General features: G+C 36.2%; 1 protein-coding gene and 1 long non-coding RNA gene across 9 annotated transcripts in view; one reads left to right on the forward strand and one right to left on the reverse strand.

Moving 5' to 3' along the window:
- Positions 1 to 20,652, reverse strand: part of Pde11a (phosphodiesterase 11A) — a 514,960-nt gene that overhangs the window by 409,518 nt on the left and 84,790 nt on the right. For all 3 annotated transcript variants that reach the window (XM_087200903.1, XM_004857742.4, XM_087200900.1), the window contains exon 2: positions 14,984 to 15,142. In XM_087200903.1, coding sequence (XP_087057029.1) covers positions 14,984 to 15,079 — 96 coding nt within the window. In that variant the 5' untranslated portion in view covers positions 15,080 to 15,142. The remainder of the gene's footprint in view (positions 1 to 14,983; positions 15,143 to 20,652) is intronic.
- The window catches only part of LOC147829977 (uncharacterized), a 53,197-nt gene that overhangs the window by 25,840 nt on the left and 6,705 nt on the right, over positions 1 to 20,652 (forward strand). For 2 of the 6 annotated variants that reach the window (XR_015447288.1, XR_015447287.1), the window contains one exon: positions 12,788 to 12,857. The exons of 1 other annotated variant lie outside the window; for it this stretch is intronic. This is a non-coding gene — a long non-coding RNA (uncharacterized LOC147829977). Of the gene's footprint in view, positions 1 to 10,411; positions 10,530 to 11,112; positions 11,206 to 12,247; positions 12,394 to 12,787; positions 12,858 to 20,652 lie in introns of all 6 variants that reach the window. 3 more of the 6 variants (XR_015447289.1, XR_015447307.1, XR_015447296.1) reach the window with 3 other exon arrangements.

The following is a 20,652-nucleotide window of genomic DNA, read 5'->3' on the forward strand; positions in this document are numbered from 1 at the left end:
AATTTGTACCTGTACATGATATATTTTGGTAGTTCTTAATTCCTATGCTTGGAATATATAGGTAATTCTACATAACTCTTTTTTTATTTTGGAAGAAGACACATTGTAGGCTCCAAATCTATGAGAAGACAGGGGAAGGAGTTCAGGAAATGCTACCCAAAATGATGAAGCTTTAGTGTGCTGATGACTTTGAAATGGGGGTCCTTAGGAAACAGTGGACACAAGCAGGGGCTTTCTCTGAGCTCCCTTATTGGCCCAAGATGGATCCCTCAAAAGGAACTCAGTTTTTATTAATGCACTTACAGGAAATTTCCCCTCCAGGGAGGATTAAATTAGATCACAGGTGAGGAGACTGGAGGCTGACCATGTTCAGGCAGAGTTTGTCACAGTGAGAACCCATGTACTTTTCCCCAAAATCATTTACTCTTCCCTAAGTTGCCTACATCCTGATCCCTTCTCTTGTAGGAAGAATATATATAAACTTCTAGATCTCACTGGGATTTGCAGTATTCATTTTTATTCATGTGATGCCCTTGTGCACATAATAAATGTGTATACATTTTTCCTGTTGACCTATCTACTGTCAGTTTATTTCATGCACTCGATTATCAGCCTTCAGAGGAACAGTTTTCCCTCCCCTACACAGACAAGGAAGCATTTGGAAAATTTACTGTTTCTGGAAACACTCCTCAACCAGGACTTCCATACTCATAAAATAGGGATACACATTTAGTTGAATAGGACCACCACTGTCCTCTAGACCTCTGTCCACAGGCCACCAAACATCTGCATGGTAAAGAATTCATGGGACATCAGAGTTTAAAAATACAGATTTGACTCTCAGCTCTCTGGTTTTCTAATTTTGCAACCTGGAGCACATGACTTTAAATATCTAAAACTTTTTAAAAATTTTAACTGTAAAATGAGAGTTTGAATAAAATAATTTTAGGTCCCCTTGTTTTCTATGATTTTTCATATACTGTATTCAGAGCAGACAGTTCTTAGCGATTTTCTATGAGGATTTATAAAACAAGACTCCTGTGTGGCCCTTCACCAGCGCAATGTGTATTCCACATGAAGAACTGACTTCAGTGTTACTATCTTCCAGTAGAAACACATTTCCTACCTTTGGTTGGTGCACATTTTGGCATGTAGAATATAACTTCTATAGTTAACCCATGGGCTCTGTTTTGAGTGCTCCACTTGTTAAGTAGTGCATAGTCAATGCACTGTTTACAAAAAAAAAAAAAAAAAGACAAGCAAAGAAGGAGGAAAAAACAATGATTTCTCAGTTCCATTATTACTATCCTGCTAAACAAGACAGATTGCAATTACTTCATCTATAAAGAAATAAAGAAAAATTAAGCAATTGTTTTACCTACCTTGTAAGGAACCATGAGTTAATTTATAATTGAATGATAAAGTCTCCACAAATGTACATGTTATTGTGGTGATTGACATTTCCAACATTTTCTGAGAGAATAAATATAACACACTGCACACTTGGATGTATTCTCCCGTATTCCAGTGGACGGTTTCTAAATACAGCGCCTGACCCACAATTCTGCCTGCCGAATGAGGTCTCAGCCCATTTTACATCCTTGAATCATGAAGGGCACAGAGTATTTTTCCAAGGTTTCTTCCTAGGAATAATTGTGAAGGATTGTCTTCCAGGTGAATGGCTGTGACCTTGCACTTGCAGAACAAATAGAGCTGTGTTTTATATACTGGTCCTGGTGAAGATGTAATTTCAAGAAAGAAAATGATTTGTTATCCTGTGTATGGCCTGAGGAGGGGACAAATAACTCTTACTTGATCCAATGATCTGTGCATAATCTGCCCCTTGGCAACAATTTTAAAGCAAGAAAGTAAAAAGCAGTTTGATTTGTTTTCATTTACTTAAGAAATCTATGCTGCAGACCAGAAGTTTGCCATATTTGCACAGTTTTATTATTTTTGACTGGATGGCTTTTTACATTATAAATCAATGGAAACAGCCATGGCAACAAGCTACAAGCATCAGGATCAAATCTTAATACAATGGGCAGTCTAGATCTACAGAAAAATCTGTTTTCAATTTCCAAGAGTCAATAATTGTTACCCTGTTTCAGAGATTAAAAGAATAGGAGCCATCCTGTCCTCTCTTCCTCCTGATGGTGTCACATCAGACTGCTAAGAGGAGGTTTCACATAAGCACAAGTCAAAAACTGAAAAGGACCAATGGACACGGTTTCATCCAGGGACTGTGGCTCTCTGTCTTCGTGACAGGGAGAATAACTGAAGCTTATTGTGAGGCCGCTTTCTGGGGTTGGAAATACAAAGGGAAACAAAATACCTATAACAAATCTCACTTCCACTAAACCATGAGGACCATTGAGAAATAATGACAAAATTGATGTCAGTATTAAAAGCTTGGCAAAATAAAGGAAAAATTTTTTAAGAGAGAGAAAGAAAATAGATACAGATAGGATTCTGCAAACTAAATACACACACACCAAATAATCAAGCAGTGAAGACAGAGCTAAAACTTGCCAGATATTCTGGTGCTACTCAGTGCCATTAAACGCAGGGTGGCATCTTTGAAGAGAAGGCATTGATTTCACAGTCACTTATTAAACGCTATAGGCAGCAATTCTTTGAAAACAGCAAACATGTTTTACAGAAGGATAAAGACACGGTCCTGCCTTCTGATGGTGTCAATTTATTCTCATGAGGAGTAATTTTAAATTCTCCCCAGTGAGAGAGTTTCATTATTACATTTTGTTTTATATAAGCCCCCTTCAAGAACTGTGCCCAGTAGACCTTCAAAGCATCTCTGGGCAGCTCTAACTTACATAACCTCATTTTTCAAAACTGTTCATTACTCCCTGCCCTCTTAGCACACTCTCACTCCAGGTCAGGCCCTCCCCGGGGGACCATGCTGCCTGCTTCAGTAATACAGTAGTGTCTACCTTTGAGACTTCTCATTTCTAAATGGAGTGTGCAGAATATGAGAAGGGGCTGGGGAAGCCTCCTTTGTTGACTGGCAGTGAGATCAGAATCTGCCAGGAAAACAGCCTACAATCGTATCTAGTCAGGATATTATCCAAGGCACATGTGGGAGAGAGAAAAGGAAATAACGGAAAATGACAAAAAGGAATGGTTTCATTTCTACCTCCAATATAGAAAAGAAAAAGCAAATATTAAAATGTGTTTTTAACATCAATATATTGTTAAGAACAAATTACAAAGTACATCACAAAAGCTACCTTACATTCTATTTGAAATTCTCTAAAAAAGAAGACAATCTAGTTTCATTTAAACAGCAACATTTGTAATTTTTCAAAACATAGAGAAAGAACCAAAAGTTGGCTGCAGGGTAATTTACACTGAACACCTCATTTTACTGCTCCATGCAATTGAATACTATTTGTGAATTCTGACTTGAGACACAATTTTTAAAGCAAAAGAAAGTTAAAGTTATATCTTCATCCTCAGAAAGCAGCAAGCCATACATTTTAAATGTTTTATTTCATTAGTGAAAACAAAAAGGGATATAATGAAAATATTAAATTATCCTTCATAGTTATATATTCATGAACCCATCATTATATTTTAACGGTTCCCAACTATATTATATTAGCTTTTATATTTTTCTTACAGGCATGAAGCTCAAGCTTGGTCACAGATATTTATGGAAGGCTGGGATGCCACTAGGCAATGTAATTTAGAAATAATGTTTTACTCAGTCACATCCCTCCGAAACTATTATATATGTATAATCTCTAATATTTTTAACCAATTACACATATGAATCAGGTATAGTGCAATCTGTGTTTCTAGTCCCTAAAGTGAAGATGAAACAGTAGGAAAATAGCATATTGCACCAAGTGGTTCAGCCTGGCAGGGACAATTTCTGGTTCTGTCAATATAGGCCAAGCGATCTTAGACACATTCTTAAAATCTCTCCCATTCAGTTTTCACATCCATAAAGTGAGGATTAAATAATAGTTACCTACAAGGTTGCTATAAGAATTAAATGCGATGATGGATGCAAAGCACCTATTATAGAGTAGAAAATAAATGTCTCCATTACTTTCTCATTATAGAAGAAAACGAAGCACTAAGAGATACTGCACACTGTTGTGAAGTCTATAATATACATTAAATTCTTTGGTAAAGACAATAGGAAATTGTGTATGGGGCCGTCTAGGTACAATATATCAAGGAGCAGAGAAGCAGTCAGTTGCACTATCAAGAATGTATATTCCAGCCAGGCATAGTGATGCACAGCTGTAATACCAGCAATTGAGGAGGCTGAGGTGGGAAGATGGCAAGTTTGAGGCCAGCATGAGTGACTTGGCAAGACAATGTCTCAAAGTAAAACAAGAAAAAGGCCGAGGATGTTGCTCAGTGCAAATGGGTCAAGCCCCAGTATTGCAAAAATAAACAAATCCAAAGGTAATTAGAACGCCATATTCCAAAAACAGCTATTACAAGTATGCCCACATCTTTATTCACTTTCAACAGCAAGAAAATTTGCTACTGTTAGAAATACATTGCACTGGTGAAATTAGTAGCTTGTTAATATGCACAATGGAAATTAAATATCAATTTTGCTGCCACTAGTGATGTTCAAAATATATGCACTGGTTAATTATTCTTAACACCACTCCTGCCCTTGTATTAATAAAGTGTAAAGGCCTAACAAGTTCCAAATTTTGTACGCATAGGGATGGACCCAGAAGCTGTCCAGTCCTGCCATTGTGTTACAGGATTCTGCCTGATGCTCACCACCAGACCACCCACATCCTGCAAGGGATGTTTAGATCACCTAAAACAAAGCTTAGACTTCATGAAGCTTACTGAAAAGAGTATACAAACTATCTGATCTGACTTGCCAAAATTAAAAAAAAAATAAATATCTATGTGTTGCAAGATTTGGTCTGAGATATGCTTTTATTAAAATGTAATAGCAAGCTTATATGGCAGTAGCTCACTCTTTTCTAATTCACACTTTTTGGCAGCTGTTATGCTGTACCTAAGAACTCTTATAAATAACCTAGAAGTTGTGTGCAACCAAATTGACTTTGGTTATTTTACATCATGCTAGTCTTTTTTCCACTTAAAAATATCTGTGAAACCAATGGTTGATTAATTTCCTCCAGAATGCATGCAACAAAGGAATGGAAATAAATAGATTAGAAATTAAGGAAATGCAAACTTTTAAAAGTATATTGGATTTATCTTAACTCATAAAAAACTTAAAAGAGGACCAGGGATTTAGCTCAGTAGCACCGCACCTGCCTTGCAAGCACAAGGTCCTAAGTTCGACCCCAGGTACAAAAATGAAAAAACTTAAAAGAAAATATAACTATAAAAACAGCCATTTCATTTTCCAATCATAAAAATTAACACAAAATTTAAAGAAATTAGTTTCTATGTTATGAAGCCAAAACCTAATGATGATAGTAGAAACATTTTGTAAATTTTTGTTTGTTTACTGTGGACTGCTTTTAGTTAACTGTGTTTTGAAATAATGGGAATTAAATCTACATAGCATTAAATGAAACAGAATATGGCATGAAAAATAATATTAAGCAATTAGGAACCATGTATCAGTAACAGAACAGTGGACAATAAATGTCACCATCTGAAATATGAAAAAAAGTATACTGGAGCTAATAATACTTCAGAGAGTTTTTATACTATAATTGACATTGTAAATGAATACAGTTTTCTGTAGAGAAAATGATTGAAATTTATTAAGAGCCTAAAAATAAATGTTCCATCAAGAAATCCATGAAAAGATATCCAACATCATTAGCCATCAGGGTAAGACAAATCAAACCGACAATGAAATACTGCTTTGTACCCACTAGGATGGCATAATCAAAAAGACAGGTAATAAGTATTGGTGCGGCTGTGGATAACATGGAACCCTCATATGTGGTGGTGAGAATGTGGACTAGCTGCTTTGTAAAACAATCTAGCAGTTTTGCAGAGGGTTGAACCATTACCATAAGACCCAGAAGTTCTACTCCTAAGCATATACCCAAGAGAAATGGAAACATATGCACATACAAAAACTTGTATGTGTATGTTTATAGCAATATTACTCATAACAGTTGAGAAATGGAAACTTATATGTTCATCAATTGATAAATAAAATATGGTACATCCACATAGTGGGAAATTATGCAGTCACAAAAAAAGTACTGATACAAGCTACAATACAGACGAATCTTGAAAATATGTTACGTGAAAGAAGTTATTCACAAAAGATCACATATTATATGATTCTATTTATAGGTACTGTTCAAAACAAGCAAACCATAATGACAGAAAGTAGAATAGTAGTTATCTAGGACTAGGAAGGCTGAGGGGAAATGGGAAGTGACTGTTAATCATTATTGAGTTTCTTTGAGAATGATGAAAAGTTTAAAAATTGAGTATGATGACAGTTATATATCTCTGAAAATATATGAAAAACCATTGAATTGTAGATGAATGGATTAGATATATCTCAATAAAACTGTCTTAAAAATTAATCTTCAAATACCTTCAGAAAGTAATCTTAAGCATTAATTTGAACTATATGAAATTACATATAAAATTCCACTTTAATAATTGAAAATAATAACTATCTGAAGATATGTCCCCAAATTTATGTACAAAGATATTCATTAATTGTAATTTTACAGTAACATGATTTTGGAAACAGTTCTTTGCCATTTTGCACTTTTAGAAGCAGTTTGACTATTTGAAGTCCTGCCAGCTGTTACGAGCCATGGGGTTATCGGTCCCTTACATCAGCATGGACCTTGCTCTCCTCAGGCTCTAGCCTTCTCCTCCCAGATGTTCCAGGGTCCCAGTCGTGTCCAGGGCTGTCATATCTGGAGCCTAGCCATGTCAGGCTATGATTGCCCACTCTCCCAGCTTCCTCAGTGCAAGCAATGGTAAGCTGATGCTGTGATTGCAATTTCAGGCTCATAAGAAGATGTAACACAAAGATACCTGAAGGCAACACAACAATAAAACAACACAGAGGATAACAAGTGTGATCCCAGCCTGGACAGCCTTGTGACTTTTCAAGTCCTCATCCTGAAAGAAAAGAAAAGAGAAGGGAAGGGAAGGGAAGGGAAGCAAGCGAGCTGGAAGGCAGATCAGTGTGTAAATCCTGGGTTGATTAATCAGTACCACAAGAAATAAAAAAGCAAACCTTCTGTACTTTAAGTTTAGTGCATAAGGCAGCCTAGAGTGATATGCACCTTATGAAAATACCTAGAGTAAAGAGAAGAAAGAGATTCAGTTAAGTTGATCACAATTTACCACAGAACTTTAGAACAAATCCTGCTCTCTTGTGAAAGAATCTATTTGACTGTGGGTCTCTTGATATCATCTAGACCTAATGAAGCACACTCATATGAATAAAAGCCACAGGAAAAAAAACTATTGAATTATTGACACTATACAAATTACAGACTTAATCAGCATGGGATATTTTGCTATGTACTTATGTATGTCCTTTGTGAATTGTGTGTTCCACTAGTAATTGTTGTCTGTTCATTGTTTAACCTCAGCACTGTGAGTCTTAGTTTTACTAAGTAGAAACTCAATAACAGTGAGTGAACTGTTGTTCCACACAATGGAACACTATGTAGCCATTGAAGATGTTGTACAGATCCGTGATCACAGAAACTCTGCATTAGCACTGTAAAAGTTATAGCCCTGTAACTCTCTGAGTTCATTTATTTCATGTTCCTGAAAACTGCAAAGTACCTTACTAGAGGCTTCAGAGTATATGGAAAGAGATTTTAAAAAGATGGATGCTGCACTTAACATTTCCTTAGTAACTCTCAGAAACTTGCAAAGAAAAGTTAAGGACTCAAGAAATTACAAACATCACTCTATTACCATCAGAGGACAATAGAATTTTTTTTGAAGGGGCTCTGTAAATGTACGCTGGTGCCACATCTGAAATTTAAAACTATACTATGTAGGCATCATCCTTCATTTTGTGTAATTGTTGTATTATTGTTTAAATCCCTGAATATTTGATCATTATATATTTTTTCAGCTACTATTTAGCCCAAATCCCCCTGCAATCATTTAGGGACTTTTAAAAATGTTAAACTGAAGCCAGGCATCGTGGTACACAGCAGGAATCCCAGAACTGGAGGCTGAAGCAGGAGGATTGTCACAAGTTCGAGGCCAGCCTGGGCTACATAGTGAGTTCAAGGCCACCCTGAACTACATAGTGAAACATTCTTTCAAAAAAACTCAAAAACCATTAAACTGTAAAATATTAGGAATCACTATTAAGGACAAACAATGATCACTTTTCGAATAGCTTTATGAGGTCAGAGAGGGTAGAATTTGACTCAAACCTTGAAAGCAGAGTGAAGAATAGAACTGTTGGCAATTAGATAAGAATATAAGCAAAGGAACAGGCCTGGAAAGCCTACAAAGACAAAATCAAGGCAGCTTTATCCAATGGTAGCCACAAAGCCGGGCCGCAGGAGGCAGACTTGCCTTCTTGGTACAAAGTCAGACTCTGCCTGAGGATGAGGTAGAGAATGCAATGCACCCCGAAAATCCCTGAAGTTCAACTTGAGTGTTGACAGGTATTTTGTTGGTTAACAGTTCTCTCACAAATCATGGTTATTTCTGACCCTATCTAAAAGATACAGTCCAGTGAATGCATGCAACACAAACAAATTTATCTCTGAAGCCCTTGTACTTTTGCAGTGACTATATGGACCCTGGGTAAATAACCATTAGAAAGCAAATAGTGTCATAACTAGATTGTTGTTCAAATACAGATAAAATGTTGAAATTAATGAGTTATAAGATTCTATTAAATTTTATTTGTACCAAAAACTTATTGATCAAATTTAACTTGAAATCATGAGCCAACTGCCGAGACTTTCAAAACGTTTTTTGCTGAACAATGATATTAATTATAATTTTATTGCAACAGATTTCAAAATCAAGTGAGATGAGAACACAAAGGGTATTTCTTACAGTTAGTTAACTCAGCTAACTTTCAGCACTTAGGTATCTTAAGACAATGGAGCATTAATAAAAAACACATAAACTTGCCTGGCAGAGTTGTTGTTCTACATCCATGTGCATAATAAGACTTTGTAAAAAATAAGAAAGTATACTTTTAGAAACTATCTTTTGTGGAAACTATTCATAGGATAACAGAAGAAATCTATCCATCTTTGCTCCCATTAAGTTGATTTTGTTAAACTGACTAGTTGTTTGGGGATTGGCTATTATGGAAGAACTGCAGCTTGCAGCCATGTCTAAAGGTATTCAAATGAAAATTAAACTTTTACCAGTCAAATTCCATGCAAATAACACATGTATGAACTACAGTCAGTCCTCAGAGGCCACCAGTTTGTCAACCCTATAAGTATAATGCATTCAAAATGTCCCTTTCTAATTATAGTGAACTTTAGTACCTTTGCACATTCAATATCTCACGCAGAGGCTGTTTAGCCTCAGAAACTGTTTAGAAATGTAAAACCAAGAGCTTATGAACCCCCACTGTCTGGCTAGGAGTCTCAGGTCTGCTGGTGATAAAAAAACTCCAACCTCTGCGAGGACTCATTAGTATCATCCCTGTTCCATCCTCAACACCATTTGGTGGGGCAGCATCACCAGTAACAAGTTCCTGGAATGCAGCCAGTCCCCTAGCAGCCAAGCTCAGTTGACTTTGTCTTAGCTCTACAGAGTGTCTGAACATGTCAGCATGAAGGAAAGCAGTAAAGTAGCCAAACACTCCCAATTATGAGCTAAAAAGTAGTGACCACAGGCTAAAGGAACCCCATGGAGATTGGCCAAAAATGTCAGACCACAACGGCTATATGACCAGCTGTTAGAAAGTAACTGCAATAGACATACCATGCCTTAGTAACAGGACAAAAAGAAATGGCACATTTGGGACTCAAGTATAGGCAACTGAGAGAGCAGATAAGAGCCTGTGCTCAGTTCCATGTCCCAGCTTTCATGTTGGCGTGCCTATACATTTTAATAGATCACAAATGTTTGCTCCTGTTTAATACCTTGCTTTACCTACCCAGGAATAATAAATAAGTTAATTGGATGCAAGAGCTCTATCCAGAGCACCTAAAACAACTACCTTATATGTACCAATGAAAAAAGAACCATTTGCTTGAAACCCATGAAGTGAACCAGAAAATTCCAGTAATCTCTTCTACATGGTCTGCCTTTATGTGTACTCCAGTGTGAGTTAACAAGCAAGTAATTTTTCAGTATGGAACTTAAATTATTAATATGTGCATATGGGAGTCTATATTTCACACAAAAATCTCACCACTGCTGATAAAATTTTGGCTGATTATCCAAGAACTTTAATGAGTACTTTGATTTTTAAAGTCATAAAAGGAAAAAATTTCAGGAAGAAGCTGAAAGATCCCTGTATCAGATGAGAGCAGCAGTGATGGAGAATGAATTGATGATTTTTCCAGTTTCTTTCAACATCTACTACATGATTCCAAACAGCTACTGAACCACAGGTATAGAACTTTCAAAAAACAAATATATTCTTATGCACAATTATGTTAGATACGTGAATAACCCCAAATGAATGTAACACATGTAACTTTTAATTTATCTCAGGAAAATAATTCACTGATTTGCATATTGCTAAATGTTTTATAAATTATACCATATATAATTTTTAGTCTCTAGAAGTTAAAATTTAAGATTCAAGGACATGCAAATTATTTTAGGCTAGATGTGCAATAAATTCACCATTACCCATATGAATGATGACATGGCAGTTAGGTATACAAAGTGAAATGTCAAATAGGGTTCAAGTGATTTCTCTTTGACTTAAAGATATGACACGATTTCTTGAGGCTTTTTTATTGATAAGCACTATTCTAAGCATTTTGCACCTGTTATCTATTTCACTCCTAACAATAACTCTGTGAGGAAGGTTGTAGGGCTCAAAGTGATTCAGCAACTTGCTCAAGGTCATGCAGCTAAAATATAGCAAAGCAAATTACCACCTGCCCTGGGGACTTTCAGATTCCAGAGCCTTTCACCCAGCGCACATCAAGGCTTCCTTTTGCTTCCTGGTTCCCTTACTTGTAGGCAATACAGAAATTATACCTGTGGCTGGAGATTATACCCTCGATATGAGAGCAGGTTGTCTGAAGCCTGGTTAGAAGACTACGGAAAACTAATGTGAGTTTTCAAATATGAATCAAAGAAACTTGACAAGGTCTGAGAAAATATGTATATGCATGCTGTTAAGATTGTAAATGGATTTAATATTTCTGAAAGCTATCTGATAACAGGGAATGAGAGCTATAAAATTTTTCTTGCCCTTTGACTCAGTAATTTCAAACTTTGGACTATGCCCCAAGGAAATAACAAAAAGAAAAAGGTAATTTGTTCAAGATTTTCATTCAGGGGCTATGTGTAGTAGTGAAAAACTGGAAACAACCAAAATTCCCAGTAATAGAACAATGACAAAGCAAACTAGGCTAGTAGAAAAAGAAAAGAGGAAAACTTTATAATTCTCCCAAATGACAAATGTAGAATACACTCATATGTGAACATAAGTTATGTGGTAACTTTATGTTTGAAACTAGAACACAAGTTAGTATAAACTTGTACAACCAAGTAACACAGTATAAGTATTACTAATAATGTGACAATTGTGAATTTATAAAAAGTATATCCTCCTTTTCAATTTTGAAACCCCAACACCAGAATGGTACCTGACATATAGGTTGTTTTTAGCGAAAACCTTTAAATAGAAGCAACTGAGATCATATACACAAATCTTGCTATAACAAGGACGTCAGACACTGTCACTTGTGGTTGGGAAACTCAAAGTAAAGGGAGAAAGTTTTATGGGAAAACACGGAGAAGAGTTTAGGTGTGCACTGGTTAGAGGTTGCTGGCATGGTGCAGCAGAAGACCAGCTAACAGGAAGTAGGCCATTTTAGGTAATTTTGGTTCAAAAAAAATATTTGGCTTTCTCTCCTTGGTCGTGAGTTGGAAGCGTGCAGCGCTGATGGGAGAGATGGGGCAAAATAAAGAAAGCTGGCAGTCACTGACCAGATCCTGACTGTTCTGGCGTGATTGCTGCTGAGACTGTGGTGTAACTTTTGGCCTGGCTGCTGAAGAAAGTGTGGGTCTGACTTTTATCATCATGTATGTCCACTGTCCATTTCTATATCCAATCTCTCACTATTTGGTTATACATTTATTACAAAAGGATGCAACTCAGGAACAGCTGGATGGAAGAGATAAGAGCAATGAGGGAAGGGTGCAGAGCTTCTGTTCCCTCTCTGAGCCTCTCCAGGTCTTCAGCAACACAGAAGTTCCACTTCATAAAAATGTATGGGCTTAAGTTTTATAAAGGTAATTTTTTTCACTGAGACCTGCCTGTGCCCCACGTGTGTTACTGAGCTATCAGCAAAGGGTTATCTTTTATAAGGACCTACCTTGTGCTAGCTGCTCTTCCGACTTCTCTCTCTGTGTTCTCTCATATAATCTCCCCACACCTCCATAAAGTGTTATTACTACCATCCCTCCTCTGAGAGGAGGAAACTGGGGCACAGAGAAGCAAAGGAATTTGCCCAAGTTGACACAGACCATGGCAGAAATGGGATTTCAACCAGATAGACTCACTGTGCAGCCATTACACCATGTTGTCTTCTCATATTGGGGAGAAGTAGCTAAATTTTATTCTTTCCCATTAACCATTTCTATATTTTATTTTCTGTTTTTCCCCTTCACCATTCCTAATTTACAGTATATAAAGTCCTTGCTGGAAAAAACTCAGTCCAGAAGTTGAGATGAATACAATCTGCCTGCCCTGACTGGTAAGGCTTCTTCCATAATGTGAAAGTAGAAGATTTTAAATCAGGTGTCAGAAGTGTAGAGATTGGAAGAAAAAAATACTTCTGTGGGACATTTGAAACAAACACTCAAATAGAGTTGAATTGAAGAAATAAATTGCCTGGGGAGAAGTGACAAATATGAAAGACAATTTAAAAACTTAGGGAAATGTTAAATATAAAATTTATGTTTTATACTTGCCTAATATCTTGTATTTTAAAAAGTATTTTTTACCTATGACATCATTTAATTCTCACATCATAGAGTGGTAGATAATGTAGCTGACAGATGAGGAAACTGAGGCGAAGTGGGTCTCCAGACGCAGCTGCTCATCACTAGTCAGCTTAAACTCTAGTTCTTAACAGAGCTAAAACTTGATGCTGCACAAAGCCCTACACAAACTTTCCCTTTCAGTCTTTCAGACCTCATGGAGCCCTGTCATATACGTATAAATCCACTGAGAGAAAACAAACCTAGTATGAATGGAATCAAACATAAGAGCTCCATATGTGATGGATTCCCTTAATAAAAGAAGCAGACCAAAGGCAGCATTGTCATCTGGGTATAAACTAAACTGTTTGGGGCCTGTTGTGGTTATGTATTTGTAATGTTCAGAAAAACCAAAAAAATACAAATTTTTCTATCAAAATCCTTACAAGAGGCACACTATCTCAGGATTCTGTCACATAGGACACATAAACAACATAAATTATACTTCATCTGTACTTTCCATGGAAATATTTTTTATCATGAACGAGGTGAGCTACATTTTTATACATTTCTAAATGTCCTCTCTTTCTTAGCTGGTTCTGTATGTTGGAGGCCTATACTTGCTTCAGAGATCAGATCAAATACTACCACTTTCAAGAAAGCCTTCAGAGCCACCAAATAAGAATAATCCTTCCTCACAAGGTCCCAAGTTTGATCCCTGGTACGACTAAAAATAAATAAATAAATAAATAAAAAATAACCCTCCCTTTCCTAAGCATCCACAGCTATGTCTTAGAACATCTCTTTACCTCCTACCTTGTATAGTTCCTGGATGACATAAAACATTTGGGACTTACTTTTTCTCCTCCTATGACCCCAAGCCAAGCGCATCATACTTTGCAATGGTTTACTGAATCTCTAAGAAATCATCTGAGTACAATTATGCTCTATGAGTGTATAAAGTTTACTGGGAATTGGGCTGTTCCAATTCCACCATAGAAATGACTTTAATAAAGAACAATCTTTATTTACAAAACTTATTTCCATATAATCATATTTTATGTTGACCTTTCATACCAGAACATTTGCATTAATTTAAAGCATTAGTAATTCATACTGTCAAAATAGCAAATGCACATCCATAAGGTTAAATTATAAATTTTTTTAATCAAATAAGAATATGGCAGTCATTAATTTTAAGCAAACTAATTTGAGATTTTATTTTACTATAAATTCTATAAATATTCAGCTAGATTCTGTTCTATTCAATATGAAGGTATGAGCTTCAAAGCCAGAACTTCAGTTATTTGAAGAGTCTTTTAATGTAAGCTGGAAATAAACTACTATTGAAAGCACTTAAAATTTCAGAGCAAAAAGTACATCATTTCTACTAAGGCCAACTGCTCTTCAGGGAGAAAAAATAATATGCTTTCTACTAGCAATTTAGAATAACAATGAAATAATATTCATTTTATTGAGGTTTTCATATAAGAACCAAGAAAACAATTCCTCATTTTAGTTATAAAAATACAAGAGAAAACGCTGCGTTTCTGAAACACAGAGATTGTCCTGTATTCCCTGCCTTCCTTGGGGCCATGTGTGGTGGTGCTGTGACCTCCAGGAAAAAGCTTACTTAGGAAGATAAAGAGCAGGAAATAAGAATGCTACTGAGGCTCGCAATGAAAAGCAAGCTAAAAAAGATGAAGGAATTATTTTCAATTATGCCAGTTCTATGAAATATAAAACATCTCCCATTACATTCTGTATAACATGAGAAGAGCTCTTTGATCCATGAATGGGCTAATCTAGCAGCTATTCACATAATTCCTGCCTTTTCAGGGAGAGCAGCAATCAATGATCAAAAAGGAAAGTACAAGTCACACAAGGCATGACATCTTACTTTCTCATCATCTTCAGTAAATGGAGCACCTTCGGGAATCTTATTTATCGCTTGTGCCACACCAATAATCTCACCATCACTGCTTCGGATAGGCATGCATAACAGTGATTTTGTCTTGTATCCTGTCAGCTTGTCAATTTCATCATTGAATCTTCGATCCTAAAAAGAAGACAGAGAAAGCATTAATTGCAGGTTCATTGTTGTCAGGGAAGAGAAAGAAGTAGAATTCTGTATTTGATATTTTGAAATCTTCCCCTATAGATTTTTTTTTTTTTTTTGGTACTGGGGATCGAACTCAGGTCCTTGCACTTGCGGTGCAAGCAGTGGAACCACTGAGCTAAATCTCCAGCCCTACCCTATAGATTTTTTAATACTAGTAATAGATTTGACTTCATGTTTAATTCACCAATTGTTAGCCCTGATAAATGAATAAAGAGATGCCAAACTCAGCTGCAACATATAAAAATTGAGAAGGAGACAAGTATCCCATGGGAACCCCACACTATGCTATTTATTAAAATGTTTTCTCACGAAGACAACTGGATATGAAATATCATCCCAGAAAAATACATAAAGAATATATGCAACACTATGAAAAATATTCAGAAAGCAACTATTTTATTTCTAATTAAAATTATCCTGTGAAAAAAGAATCTATGAGTCCACAGTAATATTTCAAAATACTCCCAAAAAGCGTCAGGTGAGGAAGAGATAAAAGGTTTCTCTATAGAATGCCAGCTTAAAAAAATAGAATGAATGATAAAATTATATAATATCTAATTTTCAATTTCAGATACAATAATGATTACAAGAAAAGATCATCAATGAACTCTGATACCTTTGGGTAAAAGTTGTTGTTAAGCACAATATTCACATAATGTTCAAGTGCAACCTGAAGATTTCTCATTAATAGCAATGGTAACAGGTATCTTACAATGAAGAGATCAAGCAGACACCACCTTAAACAAATAATAAACTTAATATGACCATTAATGAGACAAGGATAACATCAATGTCTCCTGATGTGATGACATGGGAAAGACACAACATCCCCAGAACATGGAGTATTCTTGTTAAATGTGTAACACAAACCTAATTATTCAGGAAAAGAAAATTAAGAAACATGCAGATCGATCCAGACTCTTCAAAAATGACAACATTGTAAGAAATTAAATAAATAAATAAATAAATAAATAAATAAATAAATAAATAAAGTAAAGCTATAGGAGCTGTACTGGATTAAAGAAAACTTAAGAGCTCTGAAATCCAAATATTCCACAAAGGAAATTTCCAATATTCCACAAAAGGTATTTTCAAGAAACAATTGGAGAAAATTGAACATGAACTCAATGTTAAGTCATATGTTTGCCTTAATATGAACTTTTTTATGTTCGATAGCTCTGTTGTAATGTTGGAGGATGCAGGAGGGGAGAGAAGGAGAGAGAAAGGGAAAATATTGGTTCCTAAAACTGCTCCAAGGAAGCCCATCAACTGGATCTGGCTTGCTATTTCAAGCCAGGGGCTGAAGTGAGGCTTCTCCCTAAGCCCTCTCTAGGGAATTCCATAGCCATTTGTTAAAAGAGGCTTAGAATACTAGCCAAAGCAACACTGCTATGGAACTAAGGATTTTATCTGAAGGCCTAAAAAGGTTGCCTGTGAACAAAGTGATAGTCTCAAGATCAAATGAACATTGGAACTGGCCACGTGCTGGCCCTCTGACTAGGTATGTGACATCTCCAATGTCACAAGGACAAGAGTCCTTAAATGCCATAATAGACCTGCGTCTGGTCTGGGGACCTACGGAGACTACCTAAACCCTCAGTCAGGAGGGGAGACCCCAAAAGGAGAGAAAAATCAAAGCCCAAACAAAACTAAATCTCCAGATCAAAATGGGTAGGCAACCAGTGTTTCAGAAAAATGCAATATATTAATTTTTAAAAAATTCAGCCATTATATGTCAGGCTGCAGACTAGGAGACACCAGGAAACAAAAGAAGAATCATCCCTGCTTCATGGAGCTTGCATGTGCTGTGGTAAATGACACTGAAGAAAACAGCAAGGTGAGGGAGAGAGGCAAACGATGGAAAGAACTTTTCTGAAAGGACATATGAAGTCCTAAAGCAGGAAAATACTTAGTTCCAAAGATCTCCAGGTCAACGTAAGAGCCTGTGGAACCAAAGGGAGAATGAAAGAGGGAGGCAGGGACCTAATGTTGCCAAGTCTTGTAGGCCTGGAAAAAATTTATATTTATTCATAAATCCAGTTGAGAACCATGAAAGAATTTAAAGGAGAATAGTAGCATGATTAGAAGTCTCTGAAATTATCCTACTAATTTGCTTGTTCTTCCCCCAAAATAGAATGTAAGATCTCTGCCAGCAGAAATCTTGTCTCTCTATTTACTGCTTCATCTTCACATATTATACGTGCTCAATAATTTTAATAATGTATTTTTAAGATTGTACTGCCATTATGCAAAATATAGATAAGTCTTTAAGGCCCTGAGACCCCACCTTTCACTCCTTAGTGTACATTTAGAAACACTTTTGTACATGTACAGAAGAGAGATACATGAATGTTCACTGCAACATCAATTATGAAAATAAAAATTAGAAAATCACTTGAATGTGGATCAATAAAAAAATAAATAAGTAAATTATGATCTTTTGATTTGCCACCATACTTTACAATTTAATGAATTGTAGAGCAACATGTATCATGATACTCATATGAGTATCAAAACCAAGCTGCAGTCTAGTAGTAATTATATACTACTTCTGTGTTAGTCAGCTTTTGGTCACTGAGACACAATACTTGACACAACTTAAATAGGAAGCACTTAATTTGCCTCACATTTTAAATAGATTTATCCATGGCTGGCTCCAAGCCAAAAACGTCATACTAAAGGGAGTGGTGGAGCAAAACTGCTTAGTTCATGGTGACCAGGAAGCAAGAGCAGAACAGCTTCAGAGAGGAAGGGGGGAGCACCAGACATAGACTGCAGGGGCATGCCCCCCACCCAGACACACCCAGACACACCCAGAAGTGTGCACTACCAATTCCCAGGGCACATTCCAAAGCCAGTGAATTTGAAACTCTGCCCTAACTGCCTAACTAATATACACTAATATTAGTAAATATTTAGAAAGAATACTAAATATTATTCATGGGTTCAAATATGGAGAAAAATTATAAAAATACACATGGGAAATAAATATTAACTTTATACTAGTAGTTACTTGTGGAGAGGAAAGGAGGAAATGGCATCAGAGAGAGGTATAGAGAAGGCTTCAACTCTTAACGATAAACTTTTACTCTTTACAAAAACGACGTGGGAGTGAGGTGGTGGTTCTCTGGGGGTGTCCTCCGGGGTGCCCAAGGAGGCTGACTTCTGCTGACATGGAACCCATTGTCAGTCCTGCCCACAAGGCCTTGGAAGTGGTCAGGGCAGGGCTTTGATATGCTTGGCTTTAACTTTAACTTGGCTTTAACTTTATTTTTCAAATGTGGGCAATTGCAAGGCCACTGCCATGCTGTGGAAGCTATGAACTTTTGACTTAATACCTTAAGAACTGACTGTAATACTTTGCTCTGGTCTGTCATGCCATTCAACTGACTGGTCCACTGTTAAGAAAAACTTTGTTGCCTAATCACATAATTATTTTCTTTTTTTATTTATGTATATATTTATTGGTACATTTTAGGTATAAAATACACTTACATTTATCATTGGGTGTTTGTACCAGAACATGATGTATCTTAGTTCTTATTTTTTCTCCCATTACCTGTGCACCCTTCACCCCCTCCACCCTTCCTTATTTACACAGACTTTGATTACATTTTTTTCTTTCTCATAATTTTTCCTTTCCCTTCTTCCCTTTCCCCTTCTCCTCCCACCATCCCCAAACCCTTGGACCTTTTCATATTTCAAATTACACACAAGAAATTTGACAATGAATTCCATATTCTGCTGAGTTAATAAGATTGTTTCCCAGCTTCTCAAAAGGCTCAAAGTGCAGCTAAATATTAGATATGAGCTTTTGCCTTTTAATTAACCAATCGCTTAAAGAGGATTCACTTTTATGACTATCATACATGATCAAAAATCTTCTATACTTGTCCTGGTAATGAAGGAAAAAGGGAAAGGCTGTTAATTCATAGTAAAGACTTTGCAGAAAATAAGATAGAATTTAATTTGGAAAACTCCTTCTTTATCCAGCTGATACCAGCTATGGATGTGTTACATGTTCTGGGGAAACTTTAAAATTAGAAAAGGTTGATACCATACTCACATTACTAATTTCTAAATGCTAGAAAGAAGAGTTTGAAAAATTTGAATATAGAAAAGTTACATTTAGGGAAGCGGTCCCCCTTGTACATGTATCAAAATATCACAGATTTTAAACTGAGACTTAATCCTCAACATATTTATGTTGCTTATCCTAAAATAATCTATCTACAAATAGAAAATTTTTAAAATTATCATTTTCCACTGTGAGAATCTCTGAAATGAAAATGTATTCTGTAAAGTTTTTGTTGTTGTTTCAGCAGTAGGGCTCAAACCCAGGAGTACTCTGCAACTGAGCTACATGCCTGGCCCTTTTTATTTTTTTATTTTGAGACAGACTTTCTAAAATGGCTAGTCTGGCCTCAAACTTGCAAGCCTCTTGCCTCAGCTTTCCGAATAGCTGGAATTACCGAAGTGTGCCACCATGCCTGGCTAAAAAAACAATTAAAAAATTAAATTCTGTATAATAAAAATGTATTCTACTCATTTATGGGAAAACTATATGAAGTACATATCATTGATGTTAAAATTTCATAAATATAGATAATCTCTTTTATTGAAATGTTTCAAATATTTTATTTTAAAAATTAAGGCCATTCTTAAAAATGAAGTACTTTGTGAAGGATCATTCAGGGTTGGAATATGAGCTGCCAGTTAGGAAATTTCAGTAGTTTATGAAAGGTGCAGAGATGGTCTGGGTTTAAAAAAAAATAACAGCGTTAAAAAGCAGTAGACATATGTCAGAAGTTGAGTCTACATTACTTCCTGATAGATTCATTGAGGAGGGGAGATTAGAGAAGAAAAATGAGCCTTAGGTTTTAATTTGAGAACTGTGTGTCAAACCCAGCCTAGGAAATAGCCATTTAGCAAGATTCTCTTTCAAAATTAGAAAAAAAAAAATTAAAGGGCTGAGGATGTAGCTCAGTGTCAATGTCTTGGTTTCAATCTCCAGTACCTAGGAGGAGGAGGAGGAGGAGGAGGAGGAGAAGGAGGAGGAGGAGGAGAGGGAGAAGAAGAGGGGGAAAGATAGATAGAGAAAGAAACTGTGTGGATGGAAATGCCATTTAATTTCCTGGGAGGGGGAGGAGTGAGATGAGGGTTTAAGTCTATGTATGAAGAGAGTAAAGAAGGTTGATAAATCAATTTATTAAATAAAATGAGGTCCATCCCTTGCCATAATTCAGTGGTTCTCCACCCTGACTATATACGAGAAACTTTCCAAAATGACTAATTTCTGAATTCCAACCAATTCCAAATTGAGTCAATCAATACTAAATATTGGAAAATTTTCAATGCTCCTAATGATTTTCAAATGAGAACCACTGTTAAATGATACAGTTTAGCCCTAGTGGGGTCAATAAAACTCACTGACAGGGAGAGACTTA

Source organism: Heterocephalus glaber, unplaced genomic scaffold, assembly GCF_053883595.1.
Source record: "Heterocephalus glaber isolate CG9 unplaced genomic scaffold, H.glaber_assembly_v1.0 deba00000347, whole genome shotgun sequence".
Taxonomy (NCBI): Eukaryota; Metazoa; Chordata; class Mammalia; order Rodentia; family Bathyergidae; genus Heterocephalus; species Heterocephalus glaber.